General features: G+C 52.5%; 1 protein-coding gene across 7 annotated transcripts in view; it reads right to left on the minus strand.

The window, feature by feature from the left end:
- Window positions 1-19031, minus strand: part of TSPOAP1 (TSPO associated protein 1) — an 85547-nt gene extending 66516 nt beyond the window's left edge. For 6 of the 7 annotated variants that reach the window (XR_008311809.1, XR_008311808.1, XM_053275062.1 and 3 more), the window contains exons 1-2: window positions 18327-19030; window positions 9455-9562 (exon numbers count right to left, since the gene is read on the minus strand). Coding sequence is in view for 5 of the 7 variants with exons in the window: in XM_053275062.1 (XP_053131037.1) it covers window positions 9455-9562; window positions 18327-18536 (318 nt within the window). In the remaining 2 variants the exon portion in view is untranslated. Of the gene's footprint in view, window positions 1-9454; window positions 9563-18326 lie in introns of all 7 variants that reach the window. The other variant, XM_053275063.1, reaches the window with a different exon arrangement.
- Between the last annotated feature and the right edge of the window lie 4166 nt (window positions 19032-23197).

Here is a 23197-nt window from a genome sequence, read left to right on the forward strand (position 1 = left end):
GATGCTGCCACTACATGCTGGGCCCATGCCATGCCAGAGTGCTTCCTTGCCTCTGGGGCAGTCTGAGTGGGGTCCTGGGTTCTGATGCTGCCACTACATGCTGGGCCCATGCCATGCCAGAGTGCTTCCTTGCCTCTGGGGCAGTCTGAGTGGGGTCCTGGGTTCTGATGCTGCCACTACATGCTGGGCCCATGCCATGCCAGATTGCTTCCTTGCCTCTGGGGCAGTCTGAGTGGGGTCCTGGGTTCTGATGCTGCCACTACATGCTGGGCCCATGCCATGCCAGAGTGCTTCCTTGCCTCTGGGGAAGTCTGAGTGGGGTCCTGGGTTCTGATGCTGCCACTACATGCTGGGCCCATGCCATGCCAGAGTGCTTCCTTGCCTCTGGGGCAGTCTGAGTGGGGTCCTGGGCTCTGATGCTGCCACTACATGCTGGGCCCATGCCATGCCAGAGTGCTTCCTTGCCTCTGGGGCAGTCTGAGTGGGGTCCTGGGTTCTGATGCTGTCACTACATGCTGGGCCCATTCCATGCCAGAGTGCTTCCTTGCCTCTGGGGCAGTCTGAGTGGGGTCCTGGGTTCTGATGCTGCCACTACATGCTGGGCCCATTCCATGCCAGAGTGCTTCCTTGCCTCTGGGGCAGTCTGAGTGGGGTCCTGGGTTCTGATGCTGCCACTACATGCTGGGCCCATGCCATGCCAGAGTGCTTCCTTGCCTCTGGGCAGTCTGAGTGGGGTCCTGGGTTCTGATGCTGCCACTACATGCTGGGCCCATGCCATGCCAGAGTGCTTCCTTGCCTCTGGGCAGTCTGAGTGGGGTCCTGGGTTCTGATGCTGCCACTACATGCTGGGCCCATGCCATGCCAGAGTGCTTCCTTGCCTCTGGGGCAGTCTGAGTGGGGTCCTGGGTTCTGATGCTGCCACTACATGCTGGGCCCATGCCATGCCAGAGTGCTTCCTTGCCTCTGGGCAGTCTGAGTGGGGTCCTGGGTTCTGATGCTGCCACTACATGCTGGGCCCATGCCATGCCAGAGTGCTTCCTTGCCTCTGGGGCAGTCTGAGTGGGGTCCTGGGCTCTGATGCTGCCACTACATGCTGGGCCCATGCCATGCCAGAGTGCTTCCTTGCCTCTGGGGCAGTCTGAGTGGGGTCCTGGGCTCTGATGCTGCCACTACATGCTGGGCCAATACACACATATGATGATGATCATGATGTTCAATCCATGAGGCTGCCATCAAGTGTTTGCTGCTGCTTGCTTGCCATGGCATTGGGCGGGCAGAGTCACAGAGTGGGTGGGTTCAACCTCTGTGTAGGTGTGACTCGGTTCTGGTTTTGGTTGTGTGCAATTTAGAGTCACTAAATAGGCTGCATTGAGTTTGATGCTCCCCCCCACAGGAGCATTACTTGAGAACCACCCCCCAGAACCCACACTTTGTGTTCCAGTTCACTAAATTAGGGTTTCCTCCTTTGATCTGCAGGTTCCCAAGTGTTGACTGCGTCCCTCCCCCACCCCTGGTAGGTGCTGTGCCCTCCCCCCATCCACTCTCCCCCCCCCAAAAAGTTAAAAACTTGCCACCCACACCACAACTACTCCACCCAACTGCCCGTGCCACCCTCCCACACCAGGGGTCCACCCTTTAACCCCCTATTTTTTAAAAAAACCCTCCCAGACCCATCTCCCCAATTGGCTTGGTGGTTGACTCCCAAATTCTAAAAGGACACCCTCCCCCTCACTTCAATTGGCTTTCCCCCCATATCAAAAAGTCTTCCTTTCCCCCCAATTGGCTTCCTTTTTTAAAAACAAACTCCCTCCCCCCGCCGTCTCCAAATCAGCTGCCTTTTTTTTGGCCCCTAAATCCCTCCAAATTATTTTTTTGACCCTGTCTGGCCTTCCTCCTAAAGTCTCCCTCCTTCTGACCTAGCAGCATGTCTGAGCGCCGTGTGGCGGGCAGGGCTCGCTCAAGGCTGGCAGGCAGAGGTGGGAGAGGCCAGGTGCGGGGTGCGCCTGCGGCACGGGGAGGGAGAGGACGCGGGGAGCCTGAGGACACCCCAGTTCTCCCCACTGGAGAATTCTTCGCTCTGGCCCCATCTTTGGTGCGCAGGATTCAGTTCCCCACGCCTGCCGCCGCCAATCGCGGCAGAGGCAGAGGCACCATTAGGGCTGTGGCAGGCCCCTCCTCGCTGGTGGCACCAGGTGCTGCTGAGGTACCGCCAGTTGTTGTGGTGGAGGAGACTGTGGAGTTGGAAGAGCAGGTAGAGGGCGGTGAGGACTGTGCGGCTGGCAGCGATGCAGCCAGGTTCTCCCTCACTCTGGGGCCCCTTCCCCCTATCCTTTCGCCGCTCAGTGGGGCCCCCCCTCGTGAAGCCCGACACTCTGGTGGGGAGTGGTCTGGTGAGGTGGTGGAGGAGAAGCCTGCCTCTCCGATGCCAGTTGAGCCGGGCCCTTCCTCCACTGTGGAAGGCGGAAGGGGCGGGTTGGGTGGCAGCAGTGGGCAGGCAGCGGCAGCTGCCCCCCCCCAGGACTGCAGCCACCCCGCGAGAAACGGCCTAGGACGGCGCCCAGGGCACAGGAGGCCAAGGGCAGTGGTGTATGGTGCATTTTGAGGTCCCTCAAGATGCCTCATTCCACGCCCGCTGTGTCCACTGCAGGATGCTTGTCAGCCGTGGAAGGGACCCTGCGCACCTGGGTACGACGCCTATGTGGAGACACATAGAGCGTCACCACCCAGGTCTCAGGGGACAGGCTGGCAGCGCTAGTGCGCCTTGTGCATCTGCCACTAGGGCGGGCAGCGGCAGTGTGCCAGCCAGCAGGCAGGCTACACTGCCCGTCCAGCGGTGGACGCAGTCCTCGGGCAGCCAGCGTATTGTTCGCGTGGACCATCATCACCTCACCCGCCTCATAGGGGAGATGATTTCCACCGATGACCAGCCGTTTCAGGTGGTCGAGAACAACGGCTTCCGCTGGATTCTCCAATACGTGGCTCCCGAATACGTCATCCCCTCAAGGACCACGTTCAGCCGGAACGTGGTCCCCTCCCTGTACCGCCGGTGCAGGGAGCTCGTGTCGGCCGAGCTGCGTGCAGCTCTGGCTGGGACAAGCGTGCATTTCACGACTGACCTCTGGACCAGTGTCAGTGGGATGCACTTTTCTTTCCTGGCCCTCACTGCCCACTGGTGGGGACCGGAGAGTGAGGGGACCTCCGCGGGCGATGCTTCCGGGTCCGGCGCGGCTCCCGCTGCACTACGGCACAGGTGGGCCGTCCTGCACGTGGAGACGATGGACACGAGGCACACCGCGGAGGAGGTGGCGGCCGTACTCGACCGCCAGATAGAGGAGTGGATTGGCGGGTGTCCACACCTCTCCCGCGGCTTCATTGTCACCGACAATGGAGCCAACGTTACCGCCGCTGTCGAGACAGTCATGGACTGTGTGAATATACGGTGTATGGCACAAACGCTCCATCTGACCGTCAGGGACGCCCTTGGCCTTAAGGAGCTGAAGGCGTCCCAGGAGAAGGGGGCCCGCCCCATCCCAGCTGCTGTTGCTGCCACGGCCATGCTTGTGGATAAGTCTCGCAAGCTGGCCGCCCACTTCCACCGCAGCGAGAAGTCCAGGAGACTGCTTCTCCAGAAGCAGGATGACCTTGGCCTTCCTCGCCATCTCATCCCTACGGATGTGGAGACGCGGTGGAACTCCACCTTCCTCCTGTTCCAGCCCCTGTTGGAGCAGGAGAGAGCTCTTGTCGCCCTGGCGAGGGACGAGTCCTTGGATGTCTGCGACTTCTCGAACGCAGAGTGGAAGCAGATGTCCGAGGCGGTGTCGGCACTCGAGCCCTTCCAGCTTGCCACGAAGGGCTTGTGTGGTGACACCACTCCCTTGAGCCAGGCGCTGCCCACAGCTGTTGGTCTCGAGAAGCTGATGGGTGGACTCCATATCTCTCTGACCACGCCAGAGGGTCGTGCTCTGGCTGGGAGGCTGAGGTCTGGGGTTGACAAGCGGCTCGTTGATGTGCTGGGAGACAGGGAGGAGTATGTCCTCGCTTGTCTCTGTCACCCAGCCCTCAAGGGCAATGCCGTGAGTGCCAATGAATTGCCCAGGTGGAGGGGCATCCTGGTCGAGAAGGTTAGGGAGGAGGAGGCCGCTAGGGCCCGCAGAGACCAGGGTGTTGGTAGTGGTGCGGGGGCAGCCCTCGCGGCCCAACCCGCACCCAGCAGCAGCATGGGCGGCCAGCCGGCGTCAGCTTCCCCTTCCCCTCCCTCTTCCCAGTCCAGCAGCGCGGCATCCCAGGCGGCGCCATCGCAGCAGCCACTTGCTACCGACTCGAGATCCGCCCAGTGGTTTCAGCGGTTCTGCTATGGCGCCATGCCTGGTATGCGGGAGGCTCGACCTGCCAGGCCCCCCTCCAGTGCTGAGCAATGCATTGCGCAGTACTTGGAGGAGCCTGTGGAGGGAGACGGCGTGGACTGCGCACAGTTCTGGGCGAGCCGCCGCCAAGTCTGGCCGGACCTGGCGGTGGTGGCTGTGCGCCTCCTCTCCTGCCCCCCAACCAGTGTCCAGAGTGAGCGGGTGTTTTCACGTGCCGGGGACGTGGTGACACCCTCTCGCTCCCGCTTGGACCCTGGTCTGGTGGAGCAGCTGGTCTTCCTTAAGGTGAACCTCCCCCTGTTGGGCTACCCCAAGCTGGAGTTTGAGCCGGGCGAGTGATTACCGTGGGTTGCCCCATGGTTGGTCACCTGCCTGGCTCGACCTCTGTGCTTATCCCTATCCTCCCCCCTTCCACCTCTAGCTGAGCTGACGTGACGGATGCTGAGCCGTGCCAGCCAGTCGCAGCGTGTAGTGTGCCCACACAGAGATGCAGTTGTAGTAGTAGTTGTAGTGCTGCGACTGGCCAGATGTTTACAATGCCCACGCCCACCTAAAAAGAAACCCAATGCTGACCAGCACAGGCCCTTTATCTATCCACCTGTCAGCATTTGGGGACCTGGCATGGGCACGGCACACACCCCCAAAGTAGCACAGCCCACAGAGTACTTGACTTAGCGGCAGCGGCAGGTATACGTTCTAAAATGCAGTGTAGATATGTAAATACTGTATGTAAATAAACATGTAAATAAATTTTTCTTTAAAAACCCCATGTTAAAATCAAGCCTCAAAATTATGCAAAAGAAAGAAAAAAAGGTGACAAAGGGAGAACAAAATGATGAATGCCAAATGAATTGATTTTATTGAAAATGTTACCAGAAATCATGTGTGGGGGGCTTGGTTTACATGGAGAAAATGATTGGATGATTTTTTCAAATGAAACGAATGAATTATTATCATCTTATGTTCATCTTGATTGTGGTCACTGTTGATGTTGGCTGATGGCAAAAAACCCAAAACCATCAGAATAGCAATGAACTGGCTGCCAACACAACATATTGATTGATAACTGTGCAGGGGGGGAATTGGGTGTGTGTGTATGTGTGTGTGTGTGTGTGTGTGTGTGTGTGTGTGTGGTGCAGGCTCAGTCTGTCTCTTCCTGTTGTGTGTCTGTCTGTCTGTCTGAATGGATGCCTAGCACTGTCTCTGTGTGTGGATGCTTTCTGTGTGTAGTGTGCTGTGTGTCTGTCTACATGTTTTTTTCCTCCCCCCAACTCCCTCCCCCCCATGCCTCCCTCCATCCTTCCCCTCTCATCCTCTCCCCTTCCTCTTCACCACCTTCCATCCTCCCTCCCTTCCAGCCCACCACCGCCTCACCTGCCCCCAACCCCGGTCTGGCAGATGATGAGAGTCTGGTCTCTCCCACCGAAGCACACACGTGAGCACGTGTGTGCACAAATATGTGGCTGACCAACTCTGAGCCGGACCCTCCCCCCTTCAATCCCCTCTACATCCCTCTCCCCCTCCCCTTTCCTCCCCCCTGCCTCCCTCCCCCCTCCTAGCTAGCAGCGCACACATACACACACAAAACACCTGTGGTGGCAAACACCACCAGCACACATGCACTCACACTGGTGCCACCACCTCTGCCTTGGGCCTCTGTGTCCTTGAGCAAATATGTGGTGGTGGACCAGAGAAGCATTTCTTTCCAGCAAGGCAAAAGGCATGCACTCACTGCACACACACACATACACACACGAAGAGGTGAAAAGACGAGAAGAGGCAACTTCTAGAACCAGCAGCAGCAGGTGAGTGTCGTGTAATTGTATTGCTTCCCAAGGCCACTGCCCATGCTCAATGCTCAGTCTGCTGAAACTAAAGAACTAGCTACAATCATCCTTCCTCACACGCAGCTCAGCTCAGCTCAGCTGCACAGCACACTGACTAACTAGACACTACAGCTGGTGGTAGAAAAAACAGAAGTCTAGATTCTAGAAGATGTCCTGGTGGATTTTAAACTTTCAAATCTGTGCTAGGATTGCCTCGCCTCCTCCTCCTCCTCCTCCTGCCTGTAATTGTGCCCTCTCCCCTTGCAGTTGCGCTGTCGTGATGGGTTGGTGATGTGCGTGCGCCGTCTACTTAGCTCTCTCCTCCTCATGTTGGCTGGGCTTGCCAGGCACTGGCTGGCAGCAGCTGTTGGCTGTGTGCTAGGCTCAGGCTGTGGCGTGCGTGACTGGACTGGGAATGTTATTGTAGCGGCAACACTGGTTGTGGTGGTAGCAGTAGTAGCTGTTGTTGTTGCTGGGCTGGTGGCTGCTGGCCTGTGCTGACTCTGCGCACTTGGTCTGGTCTGGTAATTTGGATGCAGATGTAGGGTGTGTGTGCATCATCCATGGGGAGCATCAGAGCAGAGCAGAGCAGGTTGGCTGGCTTCTGTCTGTCGGGCCTAGTCAGTGGCAGGCACTGAGTGAGGCGGTGGTTTCTTTGGGCATCACATCACCCATCATGCAGAGCGGCAGGTCTGCTGCTCTGCTGCTCCGCCTCCTGCTTCTTCTCTGTGTGTGCTGCTCTTGTGCTTAGTGTGCTTCTCCGCTGCTGCTGCTGTGCTGGCAGGCAGCACAGCAGTGGCCTTTTTGTTAGATCAGAGAGTGGGTGTTGTCTCTCTGAGTGTCCTCCTCTTACTTGCTTGGATAGGAGTGGTGGTAGTAGGTAGGCATTAAGATGGACTGACTAGGTGTTACGTGTTAGGGCGCCCAGAGAGAGGGGCCAAAAAAATGGGGTGGCAATTGTTGGGTTGCTCCTAGTATTATTGGTGAATTTTTGAAGAAAAAATTTTTTTCCATTGGCTAGAATGGGGGTTTGGGGCTGCCCCAGACCCACCTCTGTGGGGTGGCAGCACCCCCAAAGTGGGTCCAGGGCCATGGCAAAAATGCCCTCAGTCCCTCCCAGCAATCCCCGTAGAGATAGGAGTGATGGTTCTGTTGTTTTTCTGAGGTGTTCTGAGTGAGTGTGGATTCTGTGATAGCAAATTAGAGTGGATTCATGGTGTCTCATTGGAAATCTCATTAGCTATCATAGAATCTACACTCAGAATACCTCAGAAAAACAACAGAACCATCACTCCTATCTCTACGGGGATTGCTGGGAGGGACTGAGGGCATTTTTGCCATGGCCCCGGACCCACTTTGGGGGTGCTGCCACCCCACAGAGGTGGGTCTGGGGCAGCCCCAAACCCCCATTCTAGCCAATGGAAAAAAATTTTTTCTTCAAAAATTCACCAATAATACTAGGAGCCACCAATTGCCTTGGGATTTTTGGGGTGGAGGACACCCATGGGTGGCTACCACCCACCCCAGCTTTTTTGCCCCTAAGGGCTCCACATTGTGAGTTATGGGCAAAAATTAATTTAAAAAAAAATTGTAAAAAATCAGAGGAAGGTCCAATCGACTTGAAATTTGGGTGGCAGGTAGAACACAATGTCCCCTTCAAAACCAGCTGCTTTTTGTGATCCGAACCGGTTCAGTTCGGATCCGAACCGGTTCGAAACCAGACCGGACCGGGGTGGTGGTCCGGCAAAACCAAAACCGAACCACCCCGGTCCGGTCCGGACCCGGTCCGGACCCGAACCGAACTGGGAGAACCGGTTTTATGCACATCCCTAGCGGAGTCAGCATCCTATGACTGCTGCTGCCTACGGAGTCAGACCCTTGGTCTGTCTAGCTCAGGATTGTCAGCTCTGACTGGCAGCAACTCTCCAAGGTTCCAGGCAGGGGTTTTTCCCAGCCCTACCTGGAGATGCCACCAGGAATTGAACCTAGGACCTTCTGTGTGCAGAGCAGATGTTCTTCCACCAAGTTACGGTCCCATCCCTTAGCAAGCTGCTGCCCAATGAGTCAGACCACTGGCCCATCTGGCTCAGTATTGCCTGCACTGACTGGCAGCCCTACCACTGAGCTGGGACTTTGTCTAATAACCTGCAGCAGCAGCCGTATACTGAGGCAAGACTACTGGCCAGCAGTAGGCCAGGGTTTTGTTGGGGATTGCCTTTTGGAACATTCTCCAAAGTATCGGAGGCATTTATCACACTCCTCTGCCTCCGTCAGAATGTTTGGATGGAAGCAATTTTGTTTCTCTTTTGCTGGTTGCATTTGTGAGGAGGGCTTTGTGAGAATCGGAGAAAGGGGGCCCCCCTGTCCGCATCAGAGAAAGGCCCCCCCGTCCTCCATTATGCATGGAGGAGAGAGAGAGAGTGGACAGAGCAAACCTGCCCCCCTCATAGGGTTGCCATATTCAAGTTTCCCAAATCCAGATGGCCTAATTTGATTATGCAAAAACTAATTTGCATTTTTTAAATTGATCTGTTTGACAGGTTTGTATACTTTCCCCTCCTTCTCCACCCTCCCATGTGATCGGATCCATTGTAAAATCCAAGCAATCTGGGCAGTGCATTTGAAATCTGTGTAAATCCGGGTGGAATCAAGCAGCCGGGTGGAGGACCCAAAATCCGGGGGCGACCCTAAATCCCGGGGGACATGGCAACCTGACCCTCTCCCAACACTAGAACTATCTCATAGAAGCGATGGCCAGGAAATTTAGGACCGACAGAAGGAAGTCATTGGTCACACAGGACAGAATTAATCTGTGGAACTCTCTGCCGCGGGATGTCGGGACGGCCACCATCTTCCATGGCTTTAAAAGGGGCTTAGACAAATTCATGGAGGGCAGGTCTATCCAGGGCTACCAATCTGCTGGCTGTGGGCCACCTCCGGTCTCTGAGGCAAGATGCCCCCGAATCCCAGTTGCAGGGAAGCAACAGCAGGAGCGAGGGTATGCACAGACCTCTTGCCTGTGGGCTTCTCAGGGGCATCTGGTGGACCACTGTGGGAAACAGGAGGCTGGGCTAGATGGGCTTCCTTGGGCCTGATCCAGCAGGGCTGTTCTTATGTTCTTATAATGTCCGCATTGGAGAAAGGGGCCCCCATTCCTACATCGGATTCACCACCCGCCAGTTACATGCCAGGATGCTCGGTGGCATCGCCAGGGATCCGGAGGGCACCCCCTCCACCCCGCACCGGCCGGGTCGCCGTTCTTACCAGCAGGCTGTTGTCTTTCTTCAGGCTGGCACAGTGTGACTGCAGCTCTTCCAAGGCTGTGAGCAGAACCTGGTTTTGCCGCAGGAGGCAGCAGTAACTCGCGCCATACTGGGAAGCAGAAAGGCAGGATGGAGGTGGAGAGAAACGGACATCAGAAAAAGAGCCTCCGTTGACTGCTTGACATCTCGAGACCACCTTGGGAGCCCCATAGGCCCCGTAACCCATGATCCCCCACCCCACCCAAAGACGTACCATCATGCATGGCATGTATTCAATAGAAGTGTTACAATTAGAAGGCAACAATTCTAACCACCACTTCAAAGAACAATGAAACTAGCAAGCAGGGTGGATAAAAATCAATGATTTTTTTAAAAAAATCAAAAAAATCAGATTTTTTTTTATTTAAATCAATTTTTTTTATTTAAATCAATTTTTTAAAAATAAAATGCTTTTTGAGGAAAATATATTACCATCCAAAGGTTATTCCATCATGAAATAAAGATTAGTTTTTTAATTATGTAGAATAAGGCTGTATATGTTTAATTTTTTTGGTAAATAAATTCCATTAATCCATTCACAATGTCATGCTCTTCCAGAGGTTTTTGTAAGATTATTGGGCAGTTTCTCTGCCTACAAGATATTATCACAGATGCTTAGTTTACTTTTGCAGTTCTCAAAACTGAATTTGACTCAGCAGAGATCACAAGCCTCTTCTTCACAGCAAAAATGTTATGACATGAACAGAGTTGAGAAAAAGACCTTAATCCTATTGTTCTACAAACCTATGAATACAGAATCAACCCCTTCAGTGCTAAGTTTCAAGAAGTTCAGTGAAATCGAATAGAAACAATATTTTTCTGATTGTTTGGAGTGGAATAGATCTGCACAAGAAGAAAGTGAAACTAAGTGTGAGGAGGGAGGGGCAAGCAGACAAGCAGTACAAAATGAAAGTGAAACTTTCTGAGCACAATACTGCATAGCCACAGACAGACAAGTCTTTGGATCTTTTTGTGTGTATGACCTGAGGTTTATCACATTCTTTCCTTGGAGGAAAAAACCTATAATGGCAGCAGGCCGTAAAAGAGACCCAGTTTGGCAATATTTTAATGAAGTTCCTTTACCTATCGGTAAGGCAGGCATGCGTGCAAAATGCAAACACTGCAACAAAGAAATGCAAGGCCTGGTGGTCCGAATGAGGCAACATCATGAGAAGTGCTGTGATGAAGATGACCAAAGAAACACATTTGAACAGGCAGGATCTTCAGGTTGGTAAACATTTTTATTGAATCATATAATATTTCTAAAGACTGCCTTGAACTGTCATGTTTGAGCAAAATTATATTTCTTATTATTATTGCATGTTACTGTCATTTGGTACAGTTATGAAGAAAAGCAAATATTCCTTTTGGGGCAGTGCTGTGTACAATAAGCAGAAATTGTATAAACAATAAAATAACAGCATTGACTTTTTTGTTTAGGGGAATTCATGGATTCTGGAAACTATCCACCTTCAAGATCACCATCCTCCTGTTCTACAATTTCAGAGTTATCCATCCAGGATAGTGCCTCATTAGCATCATCATCAGACACCCACAGCCACATATCACTATCACCTAAAAGAAAGAAAAAATCCTTCCCTCCTGGAACCACCATAGATAAGTTTGTGATAAAAACTAGCAGATTAGAAAAAGAGTTAATTGATGAAAAAATTGCCCAGTTTGTTTATGCAACGAACTCTTCTTTCCGTCTGACTGAGAACCCACATTTCATTAATATGGTTCAGTCACTGAGACCAGGATACAGTCCACCCAGCAGAGCAGATGTTGCAGGGAAACTGCTGGATAAAGTGTATGACAGAGAAATGGAGCAATGTGCAACAGCTCTGGAGGGTAGAATTGTTAACCTAAGTATTGATGGGTGGAGTAATGTCCACAATGATCCTATTGTATGTGCTTGTATAACAACAGAAGAAGGGAAAGTCTTCCTTGCACAAACAATTGATACGTCAGGAAATGCACACACAGCAGAATACTTACAAGAAGTGGCAGTAAAAGCTATAATAACATGTCAACAAAAATTCAAATGTCTAGTACGCAGTTTGGTCACAGACAATGCTGCAAATGTATCCAAGATGAGAAGAAATTTAGAAGAGCAGGAAGGGAATACAAAGCTAATAACATATGGTTGCAGTGCTCATTTGCTGCACCTCTTAGCCAAAGACTTAAGTGTTCCAGAAATAAAGACTAATGTTGTTGAAATTGCTAAATACTTCCGTAGCAATCACTTTGCTGCAGCAGCTCTGAAAAGGATGGGTGGAAACAAGCTAATGCTCCCACAAGATGTTAGATGGAACTCTGTGGTGGACTGTTTTGAGCAGTATATCAAGAACTGGCCTATTCTGATGACAGTTTGTGAACAAAATCGAGATAAAATAGATGGCACTGTCACGGCCAAAATCCTCAACATTGGGCTTAAGAGAAATGTTGAACATATGCTGAGCATCCTGAAACCCATCTCTGAATCTTTAAACAAAATACAGAAAAATAGCTGTTTTATTGCTGATGCTGTTGAAATTTGGAAGGAACTGAGTGAACACTTAAAAACAGAACTACACATGGACAGAATTAAATTACAAGCATTAAAAAAACGAATGGGACAAGTACTGTCTCCAGCTCATTTTTTGGCAAATATTGTCAATATCCAGTACCAGGGTCAAGTGCTGAGGAAGAGGAGTTAGCGATGACATGGGTATCCAGCAATCATCCATCTGTAATGCCAACTATAATAAACTTCAAAGCTAAGGGGGAACCATTCAAGAAATATATGTTTGCTGAAGATATTTTAAAGAAAGTCACACCAGTGAACTGGTGGAAGTCACTTAAGCACTTGGATTTAGAGACTGTTCAAGTAATGATTTCACTTTTAACAGCAGTAGCTTCTTCTGCAGGCGTTGAAAGAATATTCTCTTCCTTTGGACTCATTCATTCTAAATTGAGAAATCGTTTGGGACCTGATAAAGCAGGAAAGCTTGTTTTTCTTTTCCAGATTATGAACAAAGAAGAAGATGAAGATGACGAGTGAGCTACAGAGGACAGTATTTAAGTTTTTCATGTGTAGGCTGGGCTGACAGTCTAAGTTTCTTAAAATATATATATTTTGTTTAGCCAAATTAGTTAACAAACATGGATGTTTGTTTAATCAAATAACATATGCTGTAATGTTATTGTTTCAGTTGAATAAATCTATTTAAATTGTTATTATTAAGGTAATGATTATTTTTCTCCTTCCTAAGTACAACAGAAAAGTTGTCCAAATATGAATGATTAACCTATTAAACTGGGGATAAAAAAACTAATATGAAAAGTTGTTATTCTAAAAATCTTCATCTACTTGCATATTGAAGTTATACCAGCAAGAATTAGTCTTTATGTAGAAAACTATGATTTAAATCAAGCCTTACTGACTAGTGATTTAAATCGTGATTTAAATCGTGAATTAAATCAGTTTGATTTAAATCAAATCCACCCTGCTAGCAAGAGATTACATATCGGCAAGAAAACATCAACAGGAGAGGAGAGAAAACTAAATCAAGAGGGGGCAGGCAGGTGGGCGAGTCAGCAAACCACCGTCGTGAGCATCCGCCAGAAAAAGGTTTTGAAAAAATATTCAAGCCAACAGCCATAATTTAAAACAAGAATTGACATCATTTGGAACAAGTAACTGTTTTCTCCGTTTAGGGGAGAAAATGGAAAGGGGGAAATTCAGGGGGCAATTCAGTTGGAGGCCAGTCGTACTAAAAGCATCCTCACTTGTGTCTTGTAGCAAAACAAAGCAGCAAGACAGGAATTCCCAGGGCATCCCCAAGGCCTGAATAAACGAAATCAAGGGGGCAATTCAGATGGAGGTCTGCCAGCCTAAAAGGGTCTTCAGTTGTGTCTTAAAACCTAACAGAGAAGGAGCAAAACAGGAATTCCCGGGGCATTCCCAATGACTAACCGAGTTTATCGCAACATGCAAGATCAAGTTCAAGTTGGAGGATTCTGAAATCTGGAATTCTACCTAGACTGGCATGGATTCAAGGAGGATAGAAGAAGGGAGCCCTCAATTTTGTGGGCACAAAGTACAGGGGCGTCTGATGGCTTAGATGGATTTAGGCAAGAACTGGACCAATTTGTGGAGGGGGAGAGGTCTATCAGTGGCCATTAAGACAGCTCAATGAAACTTCATTGTTCAGAAGTAGTCTGAATGCCAGCTGTTGGAGAAGGGCAACAGCCATGGGGGGGGGGCTGTTCTTCTTGTGGGCTTTTTTCTGCTGCATCTGGCTTGCCACTCTGGGGAAATTTTGGACTAGGGGAGCCCACTTCTGCTTGATCACGTAGGACTCTTCTGAGCGCGCTGTCAATCCAGCAGAAAACTAAAACTTGCCAAGGAGGCTGCTCTCACAGAACAAGATCACCCCTCCCCTAGTTGGAGCCCCTAAAGGAACTATTCACAGTCTCAAATAGCAAAGGATTGGTGGCATTCCCAGAAGGGAGGGGGCTCTGTAGTCCACTGGCTCTGCATGCAGAGGATCCCGGGTTCAATTCCTGACAGGTAAGGCTGGACAAGATTCTTGCCTGAAAACCCTGGAGAGCTGCTACCAGTCAGAGCCAGGCAATACCGAACTAGAGAGACCAATAGTCTGACTCAGTCGATGGCAGCTTCCTACGTTCCAAATGTATTCGCATCTTTTGGGATGCATCCTTCCCAAAGGTCCCAGGTTCAATTCCTGGCAGCGTCTCTGGGCAGGCCTGAGAAAAATGCCTGCCTGTAGCCCTCGAGAGCCTCTGCCTGCCAGAGCAGACAATACTGAGCTAGCTGGACCAAGGGTCTGACTTTGCAGGCAGCAGCTTGGTGTGCTCCTGAGATGCCAAGATCACTCTGTATCTTTCTCTCATCTGTCTGTTTGAGTCTGGTTTTCTGGCCACCGCGAAATGGTCTCTTTGATGTGACAAGCCCGTTAAAAAAGTGTCTCCAAGGTCAAATCTCACGGAAGGAGAATTAATTGGCACAGGCTTCTGCGACAGGACGGACCGCTGGATTCCCCAAAGTGGTGACATAAGAATGCATCTCAAGGAGGATGATTCAAAGTGGCACACTCAGACTACAAATCTGGTTCAAACCTTGAACAAGGAGGACAAGCTAACCTTTAGAGCAGCCCCCCCCCTTTTAAAAATGATGTCAGGGGGTTATCTGGGTTCTCCGCCTTCACCCTCAAACGTTTAACTCCTCAGGGTGGGGCGCACGGAGGAATGAGCACACTCTGTGTCACACTGCAAGCAGCGGCCAGTGGCACTCATTGCCACAAGGTGTTGAAATGGCCTCTGGGAGAAGAGGGCTTTGAAAAGGATTATTAGGTCACTGAACCTGAGCTGGAAGGGACCCTCAGCGGACTTCTAGTCCAACCCCCAGCTCACCGCAGGAATCCGCGACAGCATCCCTGACAGACGGGCACCCCAGCCTCTGCCGGAAGACCTCCAGCAAAGGAGAGCTCCCTGACAGAATCGCACATTCTAGAATCTAACTTCCACAATGATGATTGAGATACTGCTTCACCACAGATGTTGCCAAAGCAGTTAGCAGATAAATAAATATTAAAGAAGGTGGTTCACTGTCCCCAAGGAGATTACAGTCTAAAGAAGATACCCCCCATTCAACCTTTTAATGTCAGTTCTCAGAAAAAAATCAATGGAGGATACATCCAAAGACTCGTATGGTGGTGTACTGCCCAGAGGGCCTCACAATGAGAAAGGCTATGTGAGCGAATGTGGAAAGCAGTCTCCGTTTTGCAGCAGGAGCTAAGCAAAGGCTTGAGCCCGCATGGCCTCCTCAGCTATAAGCCTAGATGGATGAGACATCTCCACATTTATCAGCAGTCTCTCTTTTATTACCAGAAGCTGGGGAGAAAAATCCCCATCATGGTTTGCTCCTCCTTTTCTGACTGCAGTCAGAGACAGAGAACTGGGCCAGATGGACTGCTGGTCCTTTTATCCAGAGGTAGTCCTTATGTACCAGAGATATCCAGGCCTCCCTGATCTCTCTCCCTCTCCCTGGAGAGTTGGTTTTGAAGTAGCAAGCATGAATTGTCCCCTCTGCTAAGCAGGGCCTGGCCTGGTTTGTATTTGGATGGGTGACTACATGTGAGCACTGTAAGATATCCCCCTTAGGGGATGGAGCCATAGCTCTGTAGAAGAGCATCTCCATGCTTGCGTGCCGAAGGCCCCAGGTTATTCCCTGGTGGCATCCCCATGCAGAAAAATTGGAGAGCCACTGTTGGTCAGTGCAGACAAGCCTGAGTGAGCTGGACCAAGGGTCTGACTCAGTATATGGCAGCTTCCTTGGCTCCCAACTCTAGAAAATGAGGCTAAACTATCCTTTCCCATTAGCAGAGCAGATCCCTGCCTTCAGACAAACTCCTCATCATCTTTCTTATATAAGTGAGCTGCAGATCCCTGAAAATGGTGCAGGGCTCTGCAATTCTCCTCTCCGTTCCTCCGAAAAGGGCCTCTTGCACCGGTGGCATTACATAACGCCGTAATAAAATCAAGAGCTAAAAAGAGACCCCTTTCACCCCAGCAAGCACACCTCGCCTGCTGCGAGCAGAGATGCAGAAGGCTGTCGAAAGAAATCATGGCACGTCGGAAACCTCAAAAGAGGACGCCGACAATGATCTGGACGAGACGGAGATTCGCCTCGCTGTATCCCTTTTCCTGCATGAACTGCTTTGAGAAACTGCTTCTCTGAGTTGAAAAACGCGATTACAATAATAATATGCCTTGGCAGGCCCCTGCCAGTCAGGTAGGCAATACTGAGCTTGATGCACGGATGGTTGGACTCAGTAGACAGCAGCTTCCTAAGACCCCAAGTTCCATTTTTGGGAATGGGGCCATAGAGCATCAGCTATGCATGGAAAAGCTCCCAGCTTCCCTCCCCGGTGGCATCTTCTGCTTAGGCTGAGGAAGACCCCTACCTGAAATCTTGGGCAGCTGCTGCCAGTCAATGTAGACAATACTGAGCTAGACGGAACAAGGGTCTGACTCAGTAGGCAGCTTCCCATGTTCCTTTTATCCCCAACCACAGTGGCCAAAGGAATGCCACTCCACAAAGGGGAAAGGCCATTGCAGCTGGAGATGATGGGATCTGTAGTCTATCTGGGGGCCCCCATGTTTGATAACCCCTCTGCTAGCTCATAGCAGAGCTAGGGGGCAGCAAAGGGGACATTCATATCCTTCCTGTTTTCCTCGCCAAGAATTGATTGATCTGAGCCCGTTTAAACCCCCAAAACGTGACACGATTCGTCACGGAGCAGGTCTCCGAAGAGACGACCTGGATCGGAACTCAGGCTCCTGCTTTCAAAAGTGGCAAACCGGATGCCTCCCGGAAGCCTGCAGGGCAGCGTGAAGGCAGCCCCACTCCCTGCCCTCCCCCCCCAACCAATTGGTATCCTAGGGGTAGACTGCCCCTGAAGCTGGAGGCTCCATTTGACTGTGGTGACTAATCGCCCTGGGAGTTTAAAAAGGAGATTGATAAAACTGGAAGGGGTACAGAGGAGGACAATGAAGATGGTGTGTGTGTGGGGGGGTGGGTGTCTGAGTCCTATGAAGGAGCTGGGAGATGTTTAGCCTGGAGAAGCGAAGATGAAGGGGAGAGATGAGAGCCGTCTTCAAATATCTGAAGGGCCGGCATAGAAGACGGCACGAATTTGCACTCTGTCGCTCCCGAGAACCAATAGACTGAAAGTGCAAGAAAGCAGATTCAGGCTGGACAGTAGGAATCATTTCCTAGCTGCAAGAGCAGCTGGCCAGTGGAACAGCCTGCCTCATGATGCAGGGGGCTCACCTTTGCTAGAGGTTTCCCAACAGAGACTGGACAGCCACCTATCAGAGCTTCCTGCACTGAGCAGGGGGTTGGTCTAGAAGACCTCTGAGGGGCCCCCCACCTCCAGTCTAAAATGCTGCCAATCTGTTCTCTCTCCTCCGGGCGCCTTCGGCTTCGCCTGGAGAGAGAGAAAAGGACCCTTCCCCACCCTGACTTTGCTTTTAAGCCTCCCGGCTCCTCCTTTGCTGGAGTGGGCACCCTCGGCTGGGGTGGAGTGGGGAATCTACGGAGAGGATTTTAAAATGGTAATAGCACTGCAGTTCCGATGCAGCAGCAGCAACACGAATCTCTGTCTGGGAGGAGACGCAGAGCCTTCTGCCTCCAGCCACAGGTTCGCTTGCGACAGGAATGAGCCACCATCAATTAGAGAGAGATTTGGGTGCTATGGGCATTGAATATATGCCCCTGGGTGGGCTGGGTGGGGGCAATAAATGAATCATTAGGCAATCCTTCATGCGGCCAGGAAGCAGAATCCGATCATGGGAGCGAATGCATTTTGAGGAGAACCCCAAAAGAGCCCTGCAGGATCACACCCCAGGTTTAGCTGCTTCTCTTTCTGTTTGTCTGCAGCAAACCGGTATTAAGTGGTATACTGCTCCTGAGGAGGGAGGTTTCACTAAGCTACCCCGGCAAATGGCCACTGACAGCCCAGCTGTCACACATTTGTTTACCCCCCCCTTTTTTTGAAAAGCCATCTGAGCTAGGAAACAATAAGAGTGCAGAGGCAAATCTCCCCCAGCGTTCTGCTTCCAGCAGGGGACAGCCAGCTACCCCTGGGAGCAGGCAGACAGGGCACCCGGCAATGGCGCTCCCTCATGTGTCCCAGCACCTGAGACCCAGATAGCCTGCCTCTGAACACAGAAGCTCTTGCCCAAAGCCTCAGAGCCGCGGCCTGGAGCCGCGGCCCTTTTTTTCTGGGCAGGGCATGCACACTGTTCCCGAGTGGTTACAATACCTGGGATCTGTCCCCTTGGCAGTGTCCGGTCCCTTCTGTGGCGCACGGTCTAGGGGTCTCCGGGTCTTGCTCCGAGGACCACGCCAGGTTTCCCGGAGAGGCGGCCTGGCCCTCCAGGACTGTCCAAAAGCCACTGTCTGAGCTTCGGTTTTCCTGCGCAGACCCCTGCTCCATCTCCGCCGGGGGGTCTGACCCGACCTGCTGCCTCATGCCTCGGATTCTGACACGGCCGCACTGAAAAGGTTCCAGGGGAGTGGATCGCCAGGGGAGACGCCAGAAGCCCCAGAGGCATCACCGCAGACGCTGCGCACAGTGCATGGGAAAGCACATCTCCGTCACTGCGGAGAGCTGGCAGGAGTCCCTGGCTCGGAACAGCTCTCCCTCTGCATGCCTGATTCTCAGAGCTGTGGCGGGGTTGGGGGGAGGGCCAGGCCCCACTTCTCCAGCTACCCCCTCCCCGATCTCCAGCTCAGCATCACGCCCCCAGCCTCTCTTCCCCACACAGGAGCTGTCAGGGCTCGGCAAGGACTCCCCTCACATGTCAGAGCGCTCATGCGCCTGCCGGGCCCGGCCTGGGCTCCCGATTCATGCTTTGATGTCCTGTTTCGGCCTCCCGGCCAGGGATCTCTCTCTCATGCTCGGCGCACGGCTGGTCGGACGCTGTCCCAGGTGCGGCTGGGCTCCGGAGCGGCCATGCAGAAATGCCTGAGTCTCCAGTGTGGAGTTTCGCTGCCACCACCAGTGCGCTAGCAGCTCTGCGTGCGCACCAATAAGGAGGCGCTCAGCCGGTTTCCATGGAAATGCTCCAGGAATGGAGCACACCGGCTGCCTATTGATTCGAGGGCCAGGGGCCGCGGGGGGAGGTGGCGGGGGGAGGGCTCAGCCAGCCAGAACCCAGGAGACCAGCTGGATTGCTGTCAGCGGGGCATGTTCTCACAGACTGCCGGGCAACCTGTTGGGCAGAGACAGAAACGGCCCCGAGAAATGTCAGTTGCTGGTAAGGTGGAAACAGGGGGGCGAGAGGCTGGTCACACTCTCAAGGCCGTGCTGGACAACTGCGCTTGGGGTCAGGCTTGACCAAGTCAGGCCAGCCAACCCGGTGGGTGCCAACTCTGACTGGCAGCAGCTCTTCAGGGTCCCAGATTTGAGGCCCTTTTAAAAAGGCACACACACACACCCCGGATCAAACCCATGACCTCTGCTTGCATGCAAAGCAGATGCTTGGCTTCCGGAAGGGAAGCCACGTTCCTCGGAAATGCCTCCATACAGGGTCAGGCCCTTGGCCTAACTAGCCCGTTGAGCTCAACTCTGGCGGGCAGCAGCTCTTCAAGGGCCTCAAGTCAGAGAGAAGCCTTTCCCAGCCCTGCTGTCTGATCAACTGGAGAGGCCAGGGCCTCGAACCTGGGACCTTCCACAAGCCACCAAGCACGGGTCTCTGCCACTGAGCTGCCTCCGCTCCCCTCCGCTTTCACCCGAGGCCAGATCTGTGGGGGGAAGTGGGTGCGGGTGCAGGGAAAGCACTCTGCACATGCACAGAGGAACACCCATTGCTGTTTGCCGCTTCCTACGTTCCAAGGCTAGAACCAGACACTCAGAATAGTGGCCACCCTCCAGGCCCTCGTAGGCCATGGGTTTCCTCGAATGAGGAAACACAATCCGGAAGAGAAATCCGAACTTGGGAGGGGTACGAACCGGGGAGGTGCACGAGGAATGCCGCGGTGGCCTTTTTGTGCAGCCGCAGCTACACACACACACACACACACACACACTTCATCTGGAGGCAGGCGTTCCTGCCGGAGGCTGCTTCTCCTAAGAGCGACAGCTCTGCTGATGCGCTCTGATCTTCCGAGGCGAGTGCCGCACCCTTTCTCTCTCTCTCTCTCTTTCTGCCACCCTTCTCCTCCACAGACTAGAGCAACAATATCCTCATTGCTTTGTGCTTGGAAGCTGCAAGGAAGCTTCCCTGCTCAAGCCTGCGCTGGTAGCCTGCTGTGATACATCGAGGCTAGAAAAACACTCTGTGCATGCTCAGGTGCCCACGAGGCAGCACCACCAACGCACTGCCACACTTTGTACATGATCAGGGGCATGCCCCGTTATTGCACCCAAGCTCCAAAGGGCTCTGTGCATGCTCAGGGGCACACTGTATTGTCCCACCAGTGAGCTGACATGCTCTGCATATGCTCCAGCAGGGGGCATGCTCTGTGCATGCTCAGGGGAGGGGGCACGTCCCAGTGTATTTCCACAAATCTACATTACTCCCCCAGTTCCACTGATGTACTCTGCCCATGCTCAGGGGGCATATTCAATCCTGTCGGTTCTCTGATGGACTCTGTGCATGCCTGAGGCATTCTGTCGCTCCAGAGCATTGCCACACCCTGCACATGCTTAGAGACACATTCCGTTATTGCATCAATCCTCTGGCCTACTAGGCCTAAGCTCAAGGGGATGTTCGATTGCTCCGCCAAGGCACTGATATACTATGCACATGCTCAGGAGAATGTATCATTATTCCGGCCATGCTCCGATATACTCTGCGCATGCTTATGGGCACATTCCATTATCCCAGCATGCTCAACTGCCTGAAATTTACTGGGGAAATTACCCCCATCTATCAATCTCCACTGCAAGAGAAGGGCTCCATGCTTTTCAGCAACATCCAGCTGCTGTAAAAGACTCAAGAGCTGGGGGAAAGTTGGCAACCCTTCCACCAATGCTCTGAGGCATTCTGTACATGCTCAGGCGAGGTGATCTGGGCTGGAATGGGTGGGTGTCACAGCTTGCCTCGAGGTTGCCAACTTCTACCCTCATGCCCGTGGGGATCGGGTGTGGTTTCTTAGTGTGCAGTCTGCACATGCCCAGAGGTACTGCTTCCCAGGTTGAAGCCTGAATTGCACCCTGGACGATTGCATGAATGCCTTGGCTCAGGAAAAAAAGAAAGGGGGAAAAAACGCACAAGACAGAGGCTGCAAAGACAGCCAGGCTGCTGGGAGGAGGAAGCAGCAGTTCGACACTGCAGCAAAATAGGTCAGATCTATTTCTAAATGCACCGTGCAGGGGGCGTGTGTGTGTGTGTGTGTGTGTGTGTGTGTGTGTGTGTGTGTGTGTGTGAGACAAGAAAGCCTTTTTCATCCAGAAAGCAGCACTCTGGGGAGCTAATATCGTCATTCCGCAAAGCCTTAATTGCTGGCATCCCAGCTCTGCCGAGCAAAAACTTCTCCGTCCTATACGAAAACCCGGAGCCCTGAAGGACACACAGAATATCTGAGAGAGAAGCAAAGCACAACCGTGCGTCCGAAAGGCAGCGTGCGAGAAGAGCGTTGGCGGTGCACGTGCAAAGAGCAACAGGGTCCTTGGTCATGCTGGAGAGGGAAAGCCCAGCTTTCGCCCTGGCCTGTGTGGCCGGGCTCACAAGCCACAAAGGGCAGCTTCACCGAGGGCCGCACAACCTGTTGGACTACCACTCCCATCATCCCCCAGCCACGGTGGCCAACAGGGTGATGGGACTGGTAGTCCAGCGTCGGCAGGAGGGTCAAAGGTATGCCGCCCCAGCCTAACCCAAGAAGAGCTCTCTGGGATGAGGCCCACGTTCTACTTAGTCTGACATCTTCTTTCCAAAAGGCAACAGACCAAGAAACCCACCAGAAGGCCCTTGAGGTGCACGCCTGCCTCCTCCCTTCTCTGCTCCCAACTGGCATTTGCAGGCACACTGCTCCTGATCATGGAAGCTCTCGTCCCAACGGTCCGCATTTGCTGACGAACATCAACACAGCCCTGCTGGATCGAGCCAAAGGGTGCATTGAATTCCGTATCTGGCTTCCAGCTGTGGCCAGCCAGATGTTTCTGCGACATCCACAAGCAGGACATAAAGGCAATAATAACCTTGGCTTGGCTATCCAAGCAACTGGCACTGAACATAACAGCCTCTGAGCACAGGAACATGGGAAGGGGTCTTCTACCGAGTCAGACCCTGGGTCCATCTCACTTAGTGTCTTCCCAGACTGGCAGCGGCTTCTCCAGGGTTGCAGGCAGGAATCTCTCTCAGCCTTATCTTGGAGATGTTGCCAGGGAGGGAACTTGGAACCTAGATGCAGTTACCAGAGCGGCTCCATCCCGATGGGAATATCTGACAGTGCTCACACATCAAGTCTCCCATTCAAATAGAAACCAGGGTAGGCCCTGCTAGCAAAGGGGGACCACTAATGCTTGCTACCACAAGACCAGCTCTCCTCCCATGAGCCAGTCTCTTCGCTTGGAATATAGGCACACACGCAGAGATCACCTGTCATGCCCCCCCGTTGGAAGGGAAATGGCTTTTCCAGGTCAGGCCGGCACCTGCAGGGCCCGTGAAGAACTAAGCGCTGTTGGAAGGTGAGTCAAATCGGAAGCAACACCCGTGATCCTCGAACCGGCACAGCGTGAAAACGCTGACATGACAATCCCCCGAGGCAGGGCTCGAGAGGGGAGCAAGAGTTAATGCCCAAGCCGGCTCAGCCTTCTCCTTACAGAGCCAGGCCTCATGCTATAAATTTGCACACGCTGCAAATTATAAGGCGGCACAGAACTGGCACCGCATCGGAGCTGGCACGGTCCGAGCCGAGGAGGGCACACCCTGTAATCACTCCGCTTGCTTTCCCCAACAAGAAGAGGAGGAGCCCATGGGGAACGGGGCCTGCCGTGAGCAAATCAAAACCAGGCAACACTTACTCACGTGTAGGCGCAGGCCACAGATCCAGGATCCGGGTTGCCAGTCGGCACCGTCTCAGTTCCAGCGATGCGAGGATATATGGACAGAGAGTTTCCCCACCACCAACACCATCACCACCACCACCAAGTGAATTTTAGGAATCCTAACAATATGAGTTTCCTTC

This window comes from Hemicordylus capensis, chromosome 12 (genome assembly GCF_027244095.1).
Source record: "Hemicordylus capensis ecotype Gifberg chromosome 12, rHemCap1.1.pri, whole genome shotgun sequence".
Lineage (NCBI taxonomy): Eukaryota > Metazoa > Chordata > Lepidosauria > Squamata > Cordylidae > Hemicordylus > Hemicordylus capensis.